General features: G+C 43.9%; 1 protein-coding gene across 5 annotated transcripts; it reads right to left on the minus strand.

The window, feature by feature from the left end:
• Nucleotides 1–10,962: 10,962 nt before the first annotated feature.
• On the minus strand, nucleotides 10,963–18,248 carry dcxr (dicarbonyl/L-xylulose reductase). Of its 5 annotated transcripts, none has more exons than XM_011619237.2 (9): nucleotides 17,921–18,230; nucleotides 17,654–17,731; nucleotides 17,173–17,288; nucleotides 12,387–12,541; nucleotides 12,262–12,304; nucleotides 11,874–11,973; nucleotides 11,597–11,661; nucleotides 11,242–11,359; nucleotides 10,963–11,155 (listed from the first exon to the last, which is right to left on the minus strand). In XM_011619237.2, the coding sequence occupies exons 2-9, from the start codon at nucleotides 17,703–17,705 to the stop codon at nucleotides 11,052–11,054; spliced, it is 753 nt and encodes a 250-aa protein (XP_011617539.1). In that variant the 5' UTR covers nucleotides 17,706–17,731; nucleotides 17,921–18,230; the 3' UTR covers nucleotides 10,963–11,051. The 5 variants fall into 5 exon arrangements, 4 of the variants coding, with proteins under 4 accessions (XP_011617539.1, XP_011617540.1, XP_011617541.1 ...); XM_011619238.2 differs by having other exon boundaries at nucleotides 17,854–18,230; XM_011619239.2 differs by having other exon boundaries at nucleotides 17,173–17,270; nucleotides 17,854–18,227.
• Nucleotides 18,249–18,925: the final 677 nt, after the last annotated feature.

An 18,925-nucleotide genomic window follows, 5' to 3' on the forward strand; every position in this document is an offset into this window, starting at 1 on the left:
TCTTAATGACGTTACATAATAATTCTTCTTAAAGAAATACATTATCAATATCTATATGTACTTTAATATTTAGTGCTTAAACAGTTCACAATAAAGGAATTCTAGCTGTTCCTGTTGAATTTAGAAGTGATGCTAACAGTGTACAATAAAGGGTTCTTTCAGTTTGTCACAACGACAAATGGCACTGATTGCACCTTTATGAAAATGCATTTCTGTGGTTGCAGACCCGTCGTTTTTCTGTCTCCCTTGAGTTACAAGATGCAGCACCACAGTCCAATTCATCAAACTGTCTGATTGACATAGCAAACTGTGTGGTTGAAATCATGTTTTTTGCCTAAGATGTGGATGTAGCTGAGAAACAGTCAGTCTGCTTTTGCATGGAAGTTCTGGTTATTTGACCCACTGTAATTTTTCAGACAGGTTATAAGATGAAATGCAAGGAATGTGTATGTATGTAATGTAGGATGGCTTGTATCCTTGCTCTAACAGTCTGTCTTATTTTTATTACTTCATGGGTCCATGTAGTGAAATATTTCATTTTTGTATACTAAATACAAATGTATATGTAACCTATTATGGATTTCTGTTTTCATTGAACTGCATGTTTTCAACTGACCACAATAAGACCAGACTTTTTAACAATTTGACTGACCAGATTGACATTAGAATACTAGATACATTAGAATATTTTTAAAAATACAATAACTGATAAACTACAAGTATGGCGGTATGACGGAGTATTAGGGCCACATAAAAAAAAAATATATACGAGATTAAAGTCATTAGTAACAAGAATAAAGTCATTATTTACGAGATTAAAGCCATTAGTAATGAGAATAAAGTCATTAGTAATGAGGAAAAAAGCGATTACTATTCAAACCTGCTGCTTTTGGAGACTCTTCTTAAACTGAGGACTGTGGAGTAGTTTCAGTTGTATTTTACGATAGGGTTCACAAACAAGGAGATACCTAATCTTTTGGCACATCAGCATCACATTATCACAAGTATCAGGACTTTAAAAAGAATAAGCAAGAAAGTGCAGCTTTTCCCGCGAAAGAACCAGTCAGACTTGGAGAATATTGCTGCTTTTCTGGAGGGGGAAATTGCTGGAACTGGTCAACTACAGGTTTATCATTGGATGCATCAACAGGTCATTCAGAGGGGTTTCATTGTGTCTCAACAAACAACAAACTGATAATGAAGATTCTGGATCTAGAAAGTTGATCCAGTCGAGTCGAACTCCACAGAGCACGGCATCTCCGTGCCGTCAGTACACCTCGAGAGGCCCCAACGCCTTATGGCACCTGGATTCTTACGATAAACTGAAGCCCTATGGCACTGCAATTAACGGCTGCATTGATGGATTTAGTCACCACATAATGTGGAGAACTAACAGCAATCCCAAGGTAATAGCTGATTATTTCATAAATACTGTGATGCGCATTGGAGACTGTCCACAGTGGCTGAGGACTGACCCAGGTACAGAAAATGGACACGTCAGGGACATGCAGATGTTCCTGCGGAGGAATTACACTGACCATCATGCAGGGGATGGGAGCTTCATTTTCAAATGCAGCACTGCCAATCAGTGGTGGGAGATGTGAAATATCGCGAATTGCATTATTATGTTATTTCCATTCTAATGAAAGTAGAAGAGAGTAGTTTCGTAGGTAATGCGGGAAGGATTAAAATTGGGAAAGTGGAGTGTGGGAACGGGTCTATGTGTAAGCATGTTTAGTAAGAAGGAAAACAAAACAAGAATGTGTAATATCTGCTTAACCCTTTAAAGCCGTTTGTATCATATTTGATACGCGAGATTCTGAGACGTCTCTTTTTTCTAAACCAAAATCAAGTGTGGCAGACACTGTCCTCTCCAGAACCAACTCCAACACCACCCCGTAAAAGAGGCTGCAGTGTGCCTCTTGTGCTAAAAAGTGCTATGCAAAAAAACCAAAGAGAAAAATGTTGTTGTTCATGTTCTATATTGTCAAAATGTTATGGGCAAACTTTGTTTTTGTGTCTAAAGTTAACATAGTTGTGAGCTAAAAGTTGCCAAAATCGCCTAATGTATCATATTTGATACAAAAAAAATGTCATAAACAAAATAAAAAAAAATTGGGATTTTGTTAAAAGGTTCAATAAACATCTCATTTCCAAAAAATTAGAATTTTCTGGCTATTTTTTGATGTGTCAGGCTTTATAGGGTTAAGTTAGGCTAATCACGCCTAACTAATCACATGGCCTTGGACATGTGTGATATGGTACCGTGGTAAAAATGTGTGGTGAAAACATGAGCAATGTGACTCAGCGAGCATGAACTCGCCCTTGCCCGTGTGAGAAGTGTACCTGATGCAATCTATGTAACTAAGATACGCCTCCTGCTGTGTAACCACGCCTGTATTTTAATAAAAAGAGACAACGCTGGGGGAGAGAGAGAGTCTCCGGGATAGCACGGCAGAGTACGTGTCTGATTGGAGGGCGGCTCCCCCTTGCAAGGTGAAAAGGTACTTCGAAGTCTGGTCTCAACTTGTGGTTAACTTTGTTGGTGCGCCTGCCTGAGTACACTTCTGAGGACTCCAGTAAGGATTCGATGACAGAGATCTAGACAGAGTGTCCAGTTTTGGATGGACATATTTCAGACCCTCAAAAATGATGAACTCTTCTCAGGGTGCCGTAAAATAGCTACCAGGCCCCCTGCTGTGGAACCAGCTCCCTGTCCAGGTACGGGAGGCTGACTCCATCTCTACTTTTAAAATCAGGCTTAAAACCTACCTCTTTAAAAAAGCTTATTGTCACCAATTCTGTAGTCCCAGTTACTATCATAGACAGACAAATTATCATACTTAGGGGGTCGTCTAATTATTAGGTTCACATCTTAGTTATGCTGCTATAGGCTGAGGCTGCCAGGGTCCAGAAACATGATTACCTGACAGGCCTCTGTCACCCCACTGGGAAATGGTCTCCTCTCCTCTCCTCGCCTCCTACCTATTCTATCCTCTGCCTGTCCTCCCCCCTTCTCCTCTCTCTCTACCCAGCCGGCCATCAGCAGGAGGGTTCCCCTACATGAGCCTGGTCCTGCTCAAGGTTTCTTCCTGTTAAAGGGGAGTTTTTCCGTGCCACTATTGCTTGTTTGGGGTTAGGCCCTGGGATTCTGTAAAGCGCCTAGAAACAGTTTTGATTGTAAAACGTACCCTGTGTGGCACAGGTGTTGACACATCAGTAGCAAAAGTAAGCTAATCATCAGACTCCTCGCTCAGCAATACTCTTGGTTTATTTGCTACATAGAAGCGCAAAATTGGTAGTTTTACTGTACTGTAAATGTTTTCAATTACCGTATTTTCCGGACTATAAGCCGCTACTTTTTTCCTACACTTTGAACACTGCAGCTTATTCTACGTGCGGCTTATTTATGTATTTTTTCTATCGGCCGCTAGGGGCGCTCGAGCAGAAAAGTTACTGCCGCGTCACAGGCAGTGTTTGAAAAGAAAAGCAAAGGTAGTGTAGCGTGTTGGGGAGGGTCAGTGTGGGAATTTCCCAGCATGCTTTGTGGCAGTGTGTCTGTGGGTTCAGGTTGGTGTTAACCCTGTTTTTGTTCGTTGTAAATGTTATCTTTTGCAACTTTCAATGTTAGTGTTCTATTTATTGAGTTCTGGTTGTTGATGTATTTAATTACTGTTTTAATTACTGTTTGCACTTGCACACCATAGGCCAGGTTATGTGTGTGATTGAAGACGTCCCTTCGTTCATATGTCTTCTGTTCAGTGATTAAGAAAGTGATGCTTTACTACAATTGAACTGCCGAATAAGCTGGCAGAAGTCTGAGTTTTTCCACGAACTATGTTTCAATGCGGCTTATAGACAGGTGCGGCTTGTATAGTAAGTATAAAATGGATTTTCTTTCTACAATTAGATTATGCGGCCTATAGGTAAAACATCTTTAGGAAGAGTAAATTGTTTGAAATTCCAAACATCAAATTCAAAGTCAGATTCTTGACCTTTTCTAGATGTGCACTCTGGAAAGAATAGGGCCTTTCCTTGCTTCAGAATGTCATCATACCCTAACTGAATGTCCATTGATACCCTTCTTGTCCCTCCATCTTGTTTTGTTCTGATCTGCTTCACAGAGCTTTTGTGGGCTTGGCACCTTGCTCAAGGAGGAGTCTGTAAAATACATGTATCACAATAATCATTACTTGATTTATTATTTTTTAAGGATATGCCAGACATGACATAAGGAAAGTGGAACTTGGAAGATAGAATTAAAAACAATAACCAGCCAAACAGATAAATATATATAAACATAGAAAGCAGACACAACAAAAGAACAATAATGAAAAAAGAACAGAACTGATGAAATGCATAGCCAAATTAAAACACAACACAACAAAAAGGTGTATAAGTTGTGCATGTTGGGGACTGGGCTGACAAGTGGAGGTTCTTGGTTTGAGCCTCAGGTGCCAGAACACCTTAGGAGCACTGCCATGGTACCCTTGAGCAAGATAGGGGACTCCCAAATGCTCACATTGGGCCCTGTTGTGAACTGGTGACTCATCTAGGGGTGGACCCTGCCTTCAGCCCATTGTGCGGCCTCCCTGTGACCCCTGAAATGAAGAAAGTGGTTAAGAAGATCGAGGAAAAAAAAAACTGTACGTGAAAGTATTCTGTTGTGACCCATCCAACATCCTATGAGGGGCAAATACACTGAAAACTTGCAAACATGCTTTTACTTTTGTAAATTAACTTTTCGTAATTGAGAACAAACATGGATTTATTTATAGTACCTGACATGCTAAAAATGATGAGTCACCAGGTCTCCTGAAATGGTGTCAACGTTTGGTTTGTTGTTGGAAGGAGTGGAGGACTGCATTGTACGTGGAAGTGCCTTAGCCCACCACCTCTGTTTAAAGATGGTTTTTCTAATTTGACATGGATGGCTTCCTTGACACCCCTCTCAAACCAGCGATTCTCTCTGGCTGGTAGCCGTACTTGGCTGTCTTAATTTAGGAGGATCCTCCTAAAACATGACATACCGGTGCTTAATAAATGAAGTAACTTAATATGTGACACAAAGACAAGCGTTCCTTTATATACTCAAACATACTATGATTTTGTGGGTTTGCATGACATTTATTGGGGACTCGTTAGCCTTTGTTCTTGAAAGTAATAGCGTTTTTATAGATATATTAACCAGGGAATGATTGAATTTATGTTGGGGTTATGATACTTAGCAATGCTTCAATTAATAATAATATTTAAGCATCTTATATGTATCACATTTGTTATGATAAGAATTTTATAGTGCCTTTTATTCAAGAAATTAAATAAGAAATAAATAAGAAAATAAAGCAATTTTACTGAGCATAAACTCCCAAATATAAAAGGTTTCTGTCACCCTGCTGGTGTCGTGAAAGTTTTTGTCCTAAAAACACTCAAATCAATCTTTATTTATATAGCGTCTTATACAATCAAAATTGTTTCAAGGCGCTTTCCAGAATCCCAGGGCCTGACCCCAGACAAGCAACAGTGGCAAGGAAAAACTCCCCTTTAACAGGAAGAAACCTTGAGCAGGACCAGGCTCATGTAGGGGGACCCTCCTGCTGATGGCCGGCTGGGTAAAGAGAGAGGAGAAGGGGGAGGACAGGTAGAAGATAGGATAGGTAGGATAGGTAGGAGAGGAGAGGAGAGGGGAGGGGAGGGGTAGAGGAGAGGAGAGGAGAAGTAGAGTGAAGGGGAGGTAGAGGAAAGGAGGAGGAGGGGGAGAGGAGAGGAGAGGAGAGGAGAGGAGAGGAGAGGAGAGGAGAGGAGAGGAGAGGGAGAGGGAGAGGGAGAGGGAGAGGGAGAGGGAGAGGAGAGGCACAGAGCACAGAAACACACAAAAAATATGATATACAATCACTTCAGCGGGGCCGGAGGTCATTATGCAGCTCCGAGGGCGGCGATACCTGTAAATAAGTAGGGAGGGGGGGGGGGAGAAGCAGAAAAACTACACAAGAACTAGTCTGCTTGATGAGGAGAGGAAAGGAGAGGAGAGGAGAGGAAACCATGACCCAGTGGAGTGACAGAGGCCTGTCAGGTGATCATGTTTCCGGACCCCGGCAGCCTTGGCCTATAACAGCATAGCTAAGATGTGACCTAATGATTAGACGACGCCCCAAGTATGATAATTTGTCTGTCTATGATAGTAACTGGAACTACTGAATTAGTAACAATAAGCTTTTTCAAAGAGGTAGGTTTTGAGTCTGATCTTAAAAGTAGCGATGGAGTCAGCCTCCCGTACCTGGACAGGGAGCTGGTTCCATAGCAGGGGGGCCTGGTAGCTAAATGCTCAGCCCCCCATTCTACTCCTAGAAACTCTGGGAACCACAAGTAGACCAGCATTCTGAGAGCGGAGCCGTCTATTGGGCTGATAAGGTATCACTAGCTCCTCCAGGTAGCTAGGCCTCTGAGGACCTTGTAGGTCAAAAGAAGGGTTTTAAAAATTATTCTAAATTTAACGGGCAGCCAATGAAGCGACGCCAGTACAGGAGTTATGTGATCTCTTTTGTCAATACCTGTCAGAACTCTGGCTGCAGCATTTTGGATCAACTGGAGGCTTCTTAAAGAGTTGTTTGGACACCCTGATAATAAAGAGTTACAGTAGTCCAGCCTGGAAGTAACAAATGCATGGACTAACTTTTCAGCATCATGCCGCGTCAGCAGCTTCCTGATCTTTGTGAAGTTCCTCAAGTGAAAAAAGGCACTTCTAGAGACTAATTTAATGTGTGAGTTAAAGGAGAGATTTTGATCAAAAGTTACTCCTAGATTCCTCACAGAGAGACTAGATGTTAATGAGATACAATCTAGAGTGATCATGTGATCTAATCTATCCCAGAGAGGCTCAGGACCAAACACCATGACCTCAGTTTTTCCTGGGTTAAGGAGGAGGAAATTTGAAGACATCCAGGACTTTATGTCTTTAAGACAGGTCTGGAGCTTCACTAACTTCTCTGTCTCCTCGGGTTTCATGGATAAATAGAGCTGAGTGTCATCAGCATAACAATGAAAATGTATCCCATGCTGCCGAATCATGTTCCCTAAGGGAAGCATGTACAATGTGAAGAGGATTGGTCCGAATACAGAACCTTGAGGAACTCCATGGCTAACCCTACTGTATGAGGAGGGAACACCATGGACATAAGCAAACTGGTATCTATCAGATAAGTATGATCTAAACCAGTCTAGTGCTGTCCCTTTAATCCCAATCACATGTTCCAGTCTATGTAACAGGATGCTGTGATCAACTGTATCAAAAGCAGCACTGAGATCCAGCAGAACCAGCATAGAGACCAGTCCATGATCTGAAGCTATGAGAAGATCATTAGTGACTTAAAGAAGTGCTGTTTCTGTGCTGTGGTGAGCTCTAAAGCCTGACTGAAACATCTCAAACAGGCTGTTCCTCTGCAGGTGCTCCAGTAACTGAGTCACCACCACCTTCTCTAGAACTTTAGAGATAAAAGGAAGGTTGGATATTGGCCTATAATTTGCTAATACGTCAGGATCCAGTGATGGTTTTTTAAGCAATGGCTTAATCACTGCCACCTTGTAGGACCAGGGTACATAACCTGACACTAAAGAACCATTGATCTGGTCCAGGATAGAACTGCCTATCAGTGGTAGAATATCCTTCAACAGGTGTGTTGGGATGGGATCTAAAAGACACGTGGTGGTCTTGGATTTCTGAATTAGCGATGACGCCTCAGAAAAATATATAGGGCTGAAGGAGTTTAAGGGCTCGTTGGAGAACCTGTATGTTCCCACAGTCGGCACATCTGGTGATGGTCCAGTTGTTGGGATAGCCTGGTTAGCTTTCTCTCTGATAGCTAGAACTTTATCAGTGAAGAAGCTCATGAAGTCTTCACCACTAAGGGAAGAAGGGATACGTGGATCTAAAACACTGTGACTCTTAGTTAATTTGGCCACAGTGCTGAAAAGAAACCTGGGGTTGCTCTTATTTTCCTCAATCAAAGAAGAAAAATAAGCTGTTCTAGCCTTGCGAAGGGCCTTTTTGTAACCTAATAGACAGTCTTGCCAGGCTACATGATAGCTGTCTATTTTACAAGAATGCCACTTCCTTTCCAGAATGCCACTTCCTTTCCACTCTGGGTATGTTTCAGGAAGTAAGTTTATATTGCGCAATATGGAGACAACAAAACTCCAGTATAGGTCTACATCAGAAAAGTGCCTCCCCGAAGGGCAAGTTCAGACAGCATACAGTATATACTACAGTGAGCTCTCCTAAAAAAGTGACATTCCCAGCCTGATTGGGGAACTATTCCTGCCTGGCTGCCAAACATGCAGTGTCCATTTTCCGATGACTTCAGAGGCTCACAGCTCCTGCTGATCATTGCATGTTTCCCAGTAAATGAGCCTTTTGACATCAAGAATCTTTTTAAATAGCCAGGCACTTGTTGTCTATATGATAAACTCAACATGGTCCTGGAAGCTGGAGAATTCCTTAACACTGGCTCCGTTCCTCCCCTACTACACATTTTCTTGTGTTGTTTTTTGTCACCCCCCCCCCCCCCCCAACTCTGACTCTCTGTATCCATGCATCTATTGCAAACCCCATAGCTGTGCAATGACCTGCCGACCTCTGACCCCCACTGCCCAGATCAGCTCTAGTTTTGATTGTTCAATGTAATGAGTGTATTTGTGTGCAACCAAGTGATATAAATGGTTTGCATTGAAAGATAGAACATGGAGAATCAACCATCAATATTGTACATTGACTTCCTACTACTAAGTAGTGTCTAAGTCTTAAAGTTCATATTGGAAAAGGCTGATTCACACAGATATGTTGAACCAAAAAAGCTGGCAATTTTCATAGCTGCTGTGCACACACCACTGTACTTCTCTTTGTCCACAAGGCACCAAAGGTTTGGTGCAGACTGATGAGCTTTAAGGTTTATGTCATTTTGCAGCGTTAAGATTTCCATCTCTACATCAGTAGCGCTCAAACTGAACAAAGCACTGAGCTGCTCAGCAGTGGATGTCACGTCTACGTACATGAAAGGATTTGTAACAAATGACACGCATGGCTCAAGCTTCTCAAAGTCACAAAACCTGTCTTCAAATTCCTGTCCTAATCTGTTTATGACTTGGGAGTACTTTGTTACAACTTCATCTAAAGCTGCAGATGCAGAAACATTGTCTTTTAACACTGCCTGCACAGAAGGAAAATGCTGCATTTTTTTTCTTTCCACATGCGCAGAGAAAATGTTCATCTTAGCTTTAAATGCGTTTACTGCACTGATCATGTGAGCAACAGTTTTGTCTTTACCTTGCAGTTCCCGATTCAGATGGTTAAGCTTCTCAGTCACAACAGTTAAAAATGCGAGGTCAAGTAACCACTCTGGATCCTCAAGCAGCGATACGTCTTCCCCTTGAAAAGCATGAACTCTTTGACTTCACTCAGAAGTGACAAAAAACGCTGTAGAATCCGTCCCCTGCTGAGCCATCTTATTTCAGTGTGTAATAGCAAGTCGCCGTATTCAGCGGACAGCTCCTCCAGCAGCATCTTAAACATTCTGTGTTGTTTTGCTTTGGAGCGGATGCTGTTTATGATCCTTAAGACAGGAGTCATCACGTGATCAAAGCCAGTCACTTTCGCACAAATCACCTGTTGATGAATGATGCAGTGGTAGTGCAGAAACGTTGGGAAGTCTGGATCATTCCTGCATTGTGCAATGAAGCCCGCATGCCGGCCCGTCATGGCTGGTGCCCCGTCTGTTGTTATTGATGCCAACTTATTTAATGGCACCTTTTTCTCTGCGAAGAAGTTTTTGACCGCGGTGTATTTGTCAACTCCCCGCGTTGTTGCCTTCAGTGGCAGGAGTGTCAGCAGTTCTTCTTTTGTAGAAAAATCATCAAACACCATTCGGATGAATATCATCAGCTGAGCCGTGCTGGCGCTGTCTACTGACTCGTCACATTGGATACTGAACCACCTGCACGCAGCAAGATCCCGTTCCACCTGCTCTGTCAAGTTCTCAGACAAAGATGACACTCGTCTTGCCATCGTACTTGCTCCAAGCTGGACATCGGAGAGCGCAGAGATGACTTCAGGACCATGTTTCTCATCTTTGAATAATGTATTAGCAACGAGCATCATAGTTTCTTTAAAAACCTCTCCATCCGAAAAGGTTTTCTTGTTCTTTATCAAAAAATGCGCAGCTCTAAACGAGGCTTCAGTGGCATTCTGTGATTTTTTTCATCGGCTTCGTGAAAAAAGTCCGCTGTTTGTCTAAAGATGCCTTTAATCCATGATCTTTTTCTGTCCGTAATGCGCTGCCAGGTGGATAGTTGACATCAAAGTTTCCGTGGCAGGTTTTGAAGTGCCTTTCCACATTGTGCCGCTTTGGTACTGCAACAGTCGTCCCGCAAATAAGGCACAGACATTTATCTTTAAAGGACGTAAAAAAGAACTCTTCTTTCCAACCATCGTTAAAAACGTATGTCCTTTTTCGCTTTTCTGCCATGATTTTTTGGGCAAAAGCACAAGCAAGGTAACTCCTCATCACTTTGCGTGTTCAATGGGTCAGGAAAAGGCGGGGCGGCACCGCGTGACTGACCTTTGACTTAGAAAGACGCGAGTTTGGTATCAAATATTTCTAATTGAATTTTTAAATTATTTCTACTTGATTATTTTTATTTTATATAACGTTAAAAGTGGCACAATATGAGCAATAATTAAAAATATGTGTATAACATTAATACTGAATTGAAATATGAGCCGTGCTATTTTTGGCGCATGCTTCGCGGGCGCCTTAAAGGGGTCCTGGGGGCGCCTTGTCGCCCGCGGGCACTGCGTTGGTGACCCCTGGTCTAAGAGTTGTGTCTGCATTTAAAGGCTTATTTAACCACTCATCTGATAATTGTCAATCTCCAGAGTTTAAAAAAAGTTCCCAATTAATAAGAACAAAGAAAAGTTGAGATTTAAGTTTATTAATTTCTGTATTATAGTTGTAATTACAAAATATGTGTTTTTCTTTGTGAGATAAATCTCACTTAAGTCAACAAGCCAGGAAGCCTCCATCCACTGGCAGAGTGACTCCGTTGGTCATCTTGCTCTTGTCACTCAGCAGGAATAAAATTGTATTGACCACATCCTCCACCTCTGTAGACATACACATCACAGTGTAAGTGTTTAAAAAAAAAAAAAAAATATATATATATATATATATATATATATATTAATCTGACCTGCAAAATGGCCAAGGGGGATACGGGATGTCATGGCACTGGCTTTTTCAGGTTCGCTCCAAGCCAAACGGCCCATCTCTGTCATTACCACTGTGGGATTCACGCTGTTCACGCGTATCTGACAGACCACAACATAACACTGATGCTGCTTCAAGCTTGACTGCTACTGGCTCCAGCTTAACAACCTAACTATGAATACATTTTATTATGTGTATTATAATGTGTGACTGACAAATTATTATTTATTATTTGTTGACCAAATATAAGACTTAACAAATAGGCCAAACCATATCAGAGAACAACTTCTCTCATATTCCTTGATATAAATGTTCTCTATGGGAATGGGTGACATCACCTTGTGGGGACCAAGCTCTAGAGCCATCATTTTTGTGAGCATGTCCAGTGCTGCTTTGGTGGCACCTGACCAAAAAAAATAAAGACACAAGACAGCCAAGATTTAAAAAGAACAAATATTTTGAATACACAATACTGCAGAAGAACAATGTAAACAAATGATTTTAGAATTTATTGCACATACTGTATATGAACAAAACAGCTACGACTTGACTAATGAAACAGGTAAAAGTAATAGATAAACTTGAGAATCAGACTCATGAAGTAATTTTTCTTACAGTATATGGTGTGATCTCTGAGGGCACACTGGGATGCTTGGCTTGACACATTGACAATGGAGCCTCCTGAACCCCTGGCAATCATACCATGAGCCACAATCTGACCACAGAGACAAAGAACTCTTTACTGAAATAATTAATTCCTGTATATTCATCCATTCTCTTTTTTAAAAAAGTACATTTTTTAACATAGTGTTTACCAGAACCAAAATCTCACTCACTCACTCACTCACTCACTCACTCACTCACTCACTCACTCACTCACTCACTCACTCACTCACTCACTCACTCACTCACTCACTCACTCACTCACTCACTCACTCACTCACTCACTCACTCACTCACTCACACACACCCCTAGAGCATTGACTATTTTACTTTACTGTACCTGAGAGACATGCAGTGCTGCTTTCACATTCACATTGAATAGTCTGCAGGTACAAGAATGAAATAGGTTGTAATATGTTTTTTCGCATTTAGCTGTTTTTAACAGGACCATGTACTTTGTCTCACTTGTCAAACTGCTCAGGTGTGACCTCCAGAAATGGCTGAAGGCTGGTACAGGCAGCACTGTTGACCAAAAGATCAATGGATCCTATATGTTGCAGTGCTGCCTCAGTAGCTTCCCAATCTGCCAGGTCTACACACAAGGAGGTGATAGACGGACACTGTCCACAAACGCAAATATCCAAGGCAGACCACCGAAGAACAAAAAGGTATGATAGATCAAATAGATTTAAATGAGAAAAATATATCATATAGTTCAATATTAAAATGTTTAAGCCTAAATATCTTTAAGTGATGATCAACAAAAAAGAATATTTATATTTTTACAAGATAAATGTGTTGTTCAAAACAGTATTTTCATTAGCTTTTTTATGATGGATATAAAATAGTCTACACACTTTGTCATCTGACAAATGCTACTATTCTATTGCTTTTTATAATATCTCTGGGCTACATGCAGTAATTACCATTCGTATACAGTGATGTTCTTCTGATGAAGTAAATTGTGACATTATTCTGAGTAATTACAAAAACATGGGGCACAAAGCATGATCTTGAAAAGTTGAAAATAATTAATCTACCCCTCCTGGGCTACCACCTTATTGTGGTGGAGGGGTTTCCGTGTCCCAATGATCCTAGGAGCTCTGTTGTCTGGGGTTTTATGCCCCTGGTAGGTTCACCCATGGCAAACAGGTCCTAGGGGAGGGATCAGACAAAGTGTAGCCCAGGACCCCCTAATGACGAGCAATATTATTGGTTCCAAGTTTCCCTTGCCCGGACGCAGGTCACCGGGGCCCCCTCCTGGAGCCAGGCCTGGGGGCGGGGCACGTTGGTAAGCGCCTGGTGGCCCATGGAGTCTGGCAGGGCACAGCTCAAACATGGGACCCCCTTCCCGTGGGTTCACCACCTGCAGGGGGAGCCATGGGTGTCGGGTGCATTGTGTGTTGGGTGGCGGCCGAAGGCAGGGACCTCGGCGGTCTGATTCCCGGCTGCAGAAACTAGCTCTAGGGACGTGGAATGTCACCTCTCTGATGGGAAGGAAGCCTGAGCTGGTGTGCGAGGTTGAGAAGTTCCGACTATTCGGCCTCACCTCGACGCATAGCAAGGGCTCTGGATCCAGTCTACTCAAGAGGGGTTGGACTCTCTACCACTCTGGAGTTGCCAATGGTGAGAGGCGACGGGCAGGGGTGGCAATCTTCGTTGCGTCCCAGATCAGTGCCTGTATATTGGAGTTTACCCCGGTGAATGACAGGGTAGCCTTCCTTCACCTTCGGGGGGGGGGGGGGGGGGGGACAAATCCTGACTGTTGCTTGTGCCTATGGCCCCAAACAGCAGTTCAGTGTATCCACCTTTTTTGGAGTCCTTAGAGGGAATGCTGGAGATTGCTCCTGCTGGGGGTTCCCTCTTCCTCCTGGGTGACTTCAATGCTCACGTTGGCAGCAACAGTGAGACCTGGAGAGGTGTGATTGGGAAGATTGCCCCCCCCGATCTGAGCCCGAGTGGTGTTCTGCTGTGGGACTTCTGTGTTCATATCAGATTGTCCATAATGAACACCTTGTTCAGGCATAAAGGCGTCCACATGTACACTTAGCACCAGGACGCCTTAGGTGTGATCGACTTTGTGGTTGTGTCATCGGATTTGCGGCCGCATGTTCTGGACACCCGGGTGAAGAGAGGGGCAGAGCTGTCAACTGATTACCACCTGGTGGTGAGTTGGCTCCGATGGTGGGGAAAGATGCCGGACAGACCCGGCAGACCCAAACGTATTGTGAGGGTCGTCTGGGAACGCCTAGCAGAGTCGCCTGTAAGAAGAAGAGATTCAAGTCACACCTCCGGGAGAGCTTTGACCATGTCCCGGGGAAGGCGGGGGACATTGAGTCCGAGTGGACCATGTTCCGTGCCTCCATTGTTGAAGCGGCTGACCGGTGCTGTGGTGGTTAGTGCCTGTCGTGGCGGCAATGCCCTGGTGGACACCAGTGGTGAGGGATGCCGTCAGGCTGAAGAAGGAGTCGTATCAGGCCTTACTGGCCTGTGGGACTCCTGAGGCAGCAGATAGGTACTGGCAGGCCAAGTGGAGTGCAGCTATGGCAGTTGCCAAGCCAAAGACCCGGGCATGGGAAGAGTTCGATGAGGCCATGGAGAACGACTTCCGGACGGCTTCGAAAAGGTTCTGGACCACCATCCGGCGTCTGAGGAAGGGGAAGCAGTGCACTGTCAACACTGTGTATAGTGGCGATGGTGTGCTAGTGACCTCAACTCAGGATGTTGTGGATCGGTGGAAGGAATATTTCGAGGACCTCCTCAATCCCACCAACGCGCTTTCCAGTGAGGAAGCAGGGCATGGGGACAGGCTCTTATACCTCCGGGGCTGAAGTTGCCGAGGTAGTCAAAAAACTCCTCAGTGGCAAGGCCCCGGGGGTGGATGAGATCCGCCCAGAGTTCCTTAAGGCTCTGGATGTTGTACGGCTGTCGTGGTTGACTTGACTCTGCAACATCGCGTAGAAAGGGTGACCGGTCTGCCAGGAGTGTGAGGAATGTGAGCCCCCCTATAGTTGGAACACACCCTCCGGTCCCCCTTCTCAAAAAGGGGATCACACTCCTCAGCCTCCCTGGCAAGGTCTATTCAGGGGTACTGGAGAGAAGGGTCCGCCGGATAGTCGAACCTCAGATTCAGGAGAGGTTTTTTCAGGTTAATTTGGTTTTTGTCCTGGGCGTGGAACGGTGGACCAGCTCTACACCTTCAACAGGGTCTTCGAGGGTGCATGGGAGTTTACCCAACCAGTCCACATGTGTTTTGTGGACTTGTAGAAGGCATTCGACTGTGTCCCTCAGGGGTCCTGTGGGGGGTCCTCCGAGAGTATGGGGTGTCGGGCCCCCCGATACGGGCCGTCCGCTCCCTGTACGATCGGTGTCAGAGTTTGGTCCGCATTGCTGGCAGCAAGTCGAACTTGTTTCCAGTGAGCGTTGGTCTCCGCCAGGGCTGCCCTTTGTCACCAATTCTGTTTATAACTTTTATGGACAGAATTTCTCGGCGCAGTCATGGTGTTGAGGGGGTTTGGGGACCTCAGGATCAGGTGTCTGCTCTTTGCAGTTGATGTGGTCCTGTTGGCGTCATTGGCCTGTGACCTCCAACTATCGCTGGATCGGTTAGCCGCTGAGTGTGTAGCGGCTGAGATGAGAATCAGAACCTCCAAATCCAAGGCCATGGTTCTCAGTCTGGAGTGCCTTCTCCGGGTCACGGAGGAGATCCTGCCCCAAGTGGAGGAGTTCAAGTACCTCGGGGTCTTGTTCACGGGTGAGGGAAGAATGGAGCAGGAGATCAACAGGTGAATCAGTGCGGCATCAGCAGTAATGCGGACTCTGCACCGGTCCGTTGTGGTGAAGAGAGAGCTGAGCCAAAAGGTGAAGCTCTCGATTTACCGCTCGATCTTCTTTCCTACTCTCACCTATGGTCATGAGCTTTGGGTAATGACCGAAAGAACAAGATCACGGGTAAAAGCGGCCGAAATGAGGGTGTCTGTGCTCTCCCTTAGAGATAGGGTGAGAAGCTCTGCCATCCGGGAGGAGCTTGGAGAAGAGTCGCAGCTCCTCTGTGTTGAGAGGAACCAGATAAGGTGACTTGGGCATCTAGTCAGGATGCCCCCTGGACGCCTCCTTGGTGAGGTGTTCAGGGCATATCCCTCTGGTAGGAGGCCCCTGGGAAGACCCAGGACATAAACCCAATAGAACACCTCTGGGACATTATGTTTAGGTCCATCCGGCACTGCCAGGTTGATTCTCAGACTGTCCGGGAGCTCAGTGATGCCCTGGTCCAGATCTGGGAGGAGATCCCCCAGGACACCATTCCTCGTCTCATTAGGAGCATGCTCCAACGTTGTCAGGCATGCGTTCAAGCACATGGGGGCCACACAAACTACTGAGAATCATTTTGAGTTGCTACAATGACATTTTGGCAAAATGGACCAGTCTGCTGCATAATTTTTTCACTTTCATTTTTGGGGTGTCTTTGATCCCCCCCCATCCTCTATAGGGCAATCATTTTCATTTCTATCAAATTATGTCGCCTCATTTTGTTACTAATACATCACCTACTTTTTATCAGGAAAGATATTCAAGAACACTTTTCCCCCTGTTTAGATCTTATGTGTTTTCGAAGTGTTCCGCTAATTTTTTTGAGAAGTGTATTTTCTATTCTTATTTCAATTTTTTGTATTATTTTATTATTATTAATTTTTGTTCCATTTCTATCCTTGCATTCCTGAATGTCTTTTCCTGTGTGTTTTTGCTGCTGTTGCTCCGTAAATTTCCTCGTTGTGGGAAAAAAAATAGAGATCTGAATCTGAATATCTTCTTTGCCAGGATATAAATTTAGTGGTAAGTGAGTTTACTGCACAAAGTCAAGCTCTAACATTGCACAAATTAAATTTTATGATTCAAAGCTGATACAGATGTGAACCACAGAAAATAAAGAAGCAGGGGGGATCAATTTACATGTTGATAAAGATAGATATCATAACTTTTAATTATATCTTTAATCTCGATATCATTAGTGCCACAGTTGGCACAATTGTTTGGTTGGTCAATGGTCACTGTATATTCTCTCTGGGTTTTACAATTGTCCCTGGTGTTAAAAAATAATTTAAAAAAAATGGGAAAAAAGAGAATCTGTGCTAATAAACTAATGGTAAAAATGAAAAGAACAACGCAGTTATGGTGGTAGTGGCATGGCTCATATCAACATTAAATACAGGATAGGCACACGGTCACAGTTACATAGCAATAATAGGGTTACCTCCAGCAACAAACTGTTCAGGTCAGCTTGTGAACGTGTGACTGCCACAACTTTTGCCCCACAGTGAGCCAGGGCCAGAGTTGTGGCCCTGCCAATACCTGAATGATAGAACATCCCTAAATATAAAGAAGCACAACAATTCAACATCTTAAACTTCACAAATAAACCCCACTGAATGGATGTCAAGACCTGGACAATCAAATGTTAAAAATGATTGAGTGTACTTATATCGGTTCCATATTGCTGGTTGCTAAATGCTTCAATCCAAGGCAACAGGAAGACGTTTAATCACTAATCTAAAATACTTCGTATGTTCTATAATACTGGTTATAGCGTCAAGATGATAAACAGCGACTTGTTAACATTTAGGAGTGTAAAGAGATATAAAAAAAAGTATTGAGGAATGATTAAACAAATAAACAACCCTCTCGTGCTTCATTACAATGCGGTTCGTTCAAAGGTTATAGGCTGTTGTAGTTACCTTTTCCTGCTCCAGTGACCATGGCTCGATAACCCGCAAACGATATCTCCATCTCTGAGAACTTAGATAAACTGTAGACTGGTTGATACACACGAGATCAGTCAATATACCATAATTTACGGCGAATCTAGCAATAAATGTAGTGCTATTTTTCCGACCAGTTGCATATTTGTCTGTCAATGGCAATGATTTACACTTACACGTTTCAGTGTCGAAACATAGATATTTTTACAGCAGACGTAGACGAGACCATCAACCAATACTCACTCGACTCGAAGCTCCAGCGTTCTCTCCTGCCTTCTGATTCTACCTCCAGACTGCTCAGTCTGGGAGGCTGCCCAAGCTCCACCCTCACCGACAACGAATCAAATTGAGAGCTTCTTCTTCTTTTTGTTTGTTTTTAACGGCAGTTGGCATACATATTGTTGCACTACTTCCACCCTCTGGTCGTCTATATCATTAAACCCTCCTTTTCACTTGTCCAGGTCAGAAATTTAAAACCTCCCTTTTCCCGCCTGAACTCTCCACCTAACTCAAAATTCTCATCCCCATCCACCATTCCCATTTCCCTCAGTCCATCCATCATCAGTTTCCTTTCCTTGCTATACTGCCTGCAATCTGAGACGGATTTCCGGTAACGTATTGTGTCACTTCCTGTTTTCTCAATGTTCATTGGTTGCACTGTGCACCGTGTGTTGGATTCACTTTACTTAAAATTGAATACTTAGGACATTACCTGATAACAAAAGTGAGAAATAGCCCATATTAAACAAATACAGGGCTCCGCCAATTATTAGCATTAGCATGGCCTCACCGTCTGTTTCACCCGGTCTCTTTGTCTGTTCAGTGTGTGAAATATTTAGTTATTCCCCTGCCTCCCTTAGTGAAGGGAATAGGTGCAGCAAGTGTAGTTGATTAATGGCTCTGGAGGCGAGAATTAGTGAGGTTGAGACGTGGTTCCGCAGCTTGGAGTTAGCTGGAGTTGCGTCAGGTAGCCAGGAGAAGCTAGCTGCTGCGGAGCTGCCTAGCGTAGCTACAGCTAGCGGTCCCCCGGCAGCAGTCGAGCAGCCGGCTAGCTAGGGCGACTGGGTGAAGGTTCGTAGGAAGCGTAGCCCAAACCAAAGGCCCACGGTTCACCACCACCCGCTTCCCGTGGCTAATCGTTTTTCCCCACTCGGCGACACACCCGCTGAGAAACTGACCCTGGTAATTGGCGACTCTGTTTTGCGCAGTGGTGGGTCATCAGGGCCTGCAAGGCCTTCTCTGCTGGCC

The sequence above is a fragment of the Takifugu rubripes genome, chromosome 1 (assembly GCF_901000725.2).
Source record: "Takifugu rubripes chromosome 1, fTakRub1.2, whole genome shotgun sequence".
NCBI classification, from domain to species: domain Eukaryota; kingdom Metazoa; phylum Chordata; class Actinopteri; order Tetraodontiformes; family Tetraodontidae; genus Takifugu; species Takifugu rubripes.